The 2,058-nt window shown below is 58.5% G+C and overlaps 1 protein-coding gene across 1 annotated transcript in view; it reads left to right on the forward strand.

The window, feature by feature from the left end:
• FSCN2 (fascin actin-bundling protein 2, retinal) overlaps positions 1-2,058 on the forward strand; it is a 17,399-nt gene that overhangs the window by 1,319 nt on the left and 14,022 nt on the right. Inside the window, 1 exon segment of the mRNA XM_011968645.1 lies at positions 114-151. Coding sequence (XP_011824035.1) covers positions 114-151 — 38 coding nt within the window.

Here is a 2,058-nt window from a genome sequence, read left to right on the forward strand (position 1 = left end):
GTGTGGCCACTCAGGGTCGGGTGGGTGGGCCTCCGGCCATGTCCAGGGGACCCCCACTGAGGGGTGGTGGCTTCAGGGTCAGAGGCAAGGGTTCCCGACCTTTCTCAGCATAGCTGGAGAATGTCTCAGCCAAGCCCTGGGCAGCTGCAGAGTCTGAGACTGGAGAGGTGTGGGCCAGGCGATGGGCAGTGCCCAGCAGGGGCAGGAGGCCTGACCTGGTGCCATGAGGGGCATGTGGGCAGGAGGCTGTGGGGGGCCCATATTTCCCCTTCTCTTCCTCCACCCCATTTTCCGGACTTTATTTATTTTTTGAGAGGGAGTCTTGCTCTGTCGCCCAGGCTGGAGCACAGTGGCGTGATCTTGGCTCACTGCAAACTTCGCCTCCCGGGTTCATGCCATTCTCCTGTCTCAGTCTCCCGAGGAGCTGGGACTACAAGCGCCCGGCACAACGCCCAGCTAATTTTTTTGTATTTTTTAGTAGAGACAGGGTTTCACTATGTTAGCTAGGATGATCCCGATCTCCTGACCTCGTGATCTGTCCTCCTTGGCCTCCCAAAGTGCTGGGATTATAGGCGTGAGCCACTGCACTCGGCTGCATTTTCTGGACTTTAAAGGAAGTTGGGGAGGGGCCCAGGGCAGGGCAGGGAGCCCAGGGTAGGGCGGGGATGGCAACACCATGTGCCTGACCAGTGGAGCCTCATGTCCTCAGGAGTTGGGGGGCTTAAGGTCAGCTCCAGTGCTGGAGGACACAGTGGGCAGGCAGCCTCACCCGGGGCCTGGGCTCCTGGTGGGGAGGCACCTCCCTCCCCCAGTGGGGCATGGCCTGGCTCTCCCCAGTTCCTGGGTCACCAGTTGCCTCCCTGCGTGACTCCCTCCACCACCTGTGGGGTGAACCCCAGCAGTTCCTCCTTCCCCACTAGCTGAGCTCTGAGGCAGACGCCCTGGCCCGGGCAGTCACTACCCACCTGGGCTTCTGGCTCCATGCACCCCAGAGTGGATCTGAGGTAGTCTGAAGAGGCAAGGTGGGGAGAGCCGGTTGCATGGAGCTCCTTCTCCCAACTCGGGTCCCTCCAGACCAGCATCAGCTGGGCAAGGAGAGCTCCCCTATCTCCTGGCAGCTCCCAGGTGCCCACCAAGCCCCTGCCCTGACGGATGTCCAGGCCCCCTGGGCACACGGATACTCTGGGGCCAGACAGCAGAGGCCCCACCTTGCACACTGAGAGGGGAGCCCGGCCATGGCTATGGGGTCCTGCACCTGCAGTCAGTGTCCTCGGGCCTATCCCAGCAGTGACAGGGTCCCAGGAGTGAGGGTTCAACTGTGGATGCATGGTCATGGCCCTTCCTTCCCATCACAGCCCACAGTCCAGCTGCAATGCCTGCTGGCCTGGGCCTAGGCCCGGGCATGTGGCCATCCTTAGGAGGTTAAAGGGGGTAAGTGGGACAGTGGTAGTGAGAATGCTTCCTCCATGGGAGCCAAAGACACTGGACCTTTAGCCATTTGTAAGTGGACAGCTTGGGAAGCAGACTCAAAGCGGCAGCCATGGCAGTGGCCATGGCATTGGTGGTGTGATGTGGATGGTGGCATGGAGGTGGAGGTGAGGGCGGTGGTGACAGTGTGGTGGCAGCGGCGACGATGATGGTGATGGTGGTGATGGTGATAATGGTAATGGTGATGGTGGTGATGGTGATGATGGTGCTGATGGTGATGGTGATGATGAAGGTGATGGTGTTGGTGATGGTGATGGTGATGGTGGTGATAGTAATGGTGATGATGGTGATGGTGATGGTGGTGATGGTGATAATGGTAATGGTGATGGTGGTGATGGTGCTGATGGTGATGGTGCTAATGGTGATGGTGATGATGAAGGTGATGGTGTTGGTGATGGTGATGGTGATGGTGGTGATAGTAATGGTGATGATGGTGATGGTGATGGTGATGGTGGTAATGGTGATGGTGGTGATGGTGATGATGGTGCTGATGGTGATGGTGCTAATGGTGATGGTGATGATGAAGGTGATGATGATGGTGATGGTGATGGTGATGGTGGTGATGGTGAT

This window comes from Mandrillus leucophaeus, unplaced genomic scaffold, assembly GCF_000951045.1.
Source record: "Mandrillus leucophaeus isolate KB7577 unplaced genomic scaffold, Mleu.le_1.0 Scaffold1, whole genome shotgun sequence".
Taxonomy (NCBI): Eukaryota; Metazoa; Chordata; class Mammalia; order Primates; family Cercopithecidae; genus Mandrillus; species Mandrillus leucophaeus.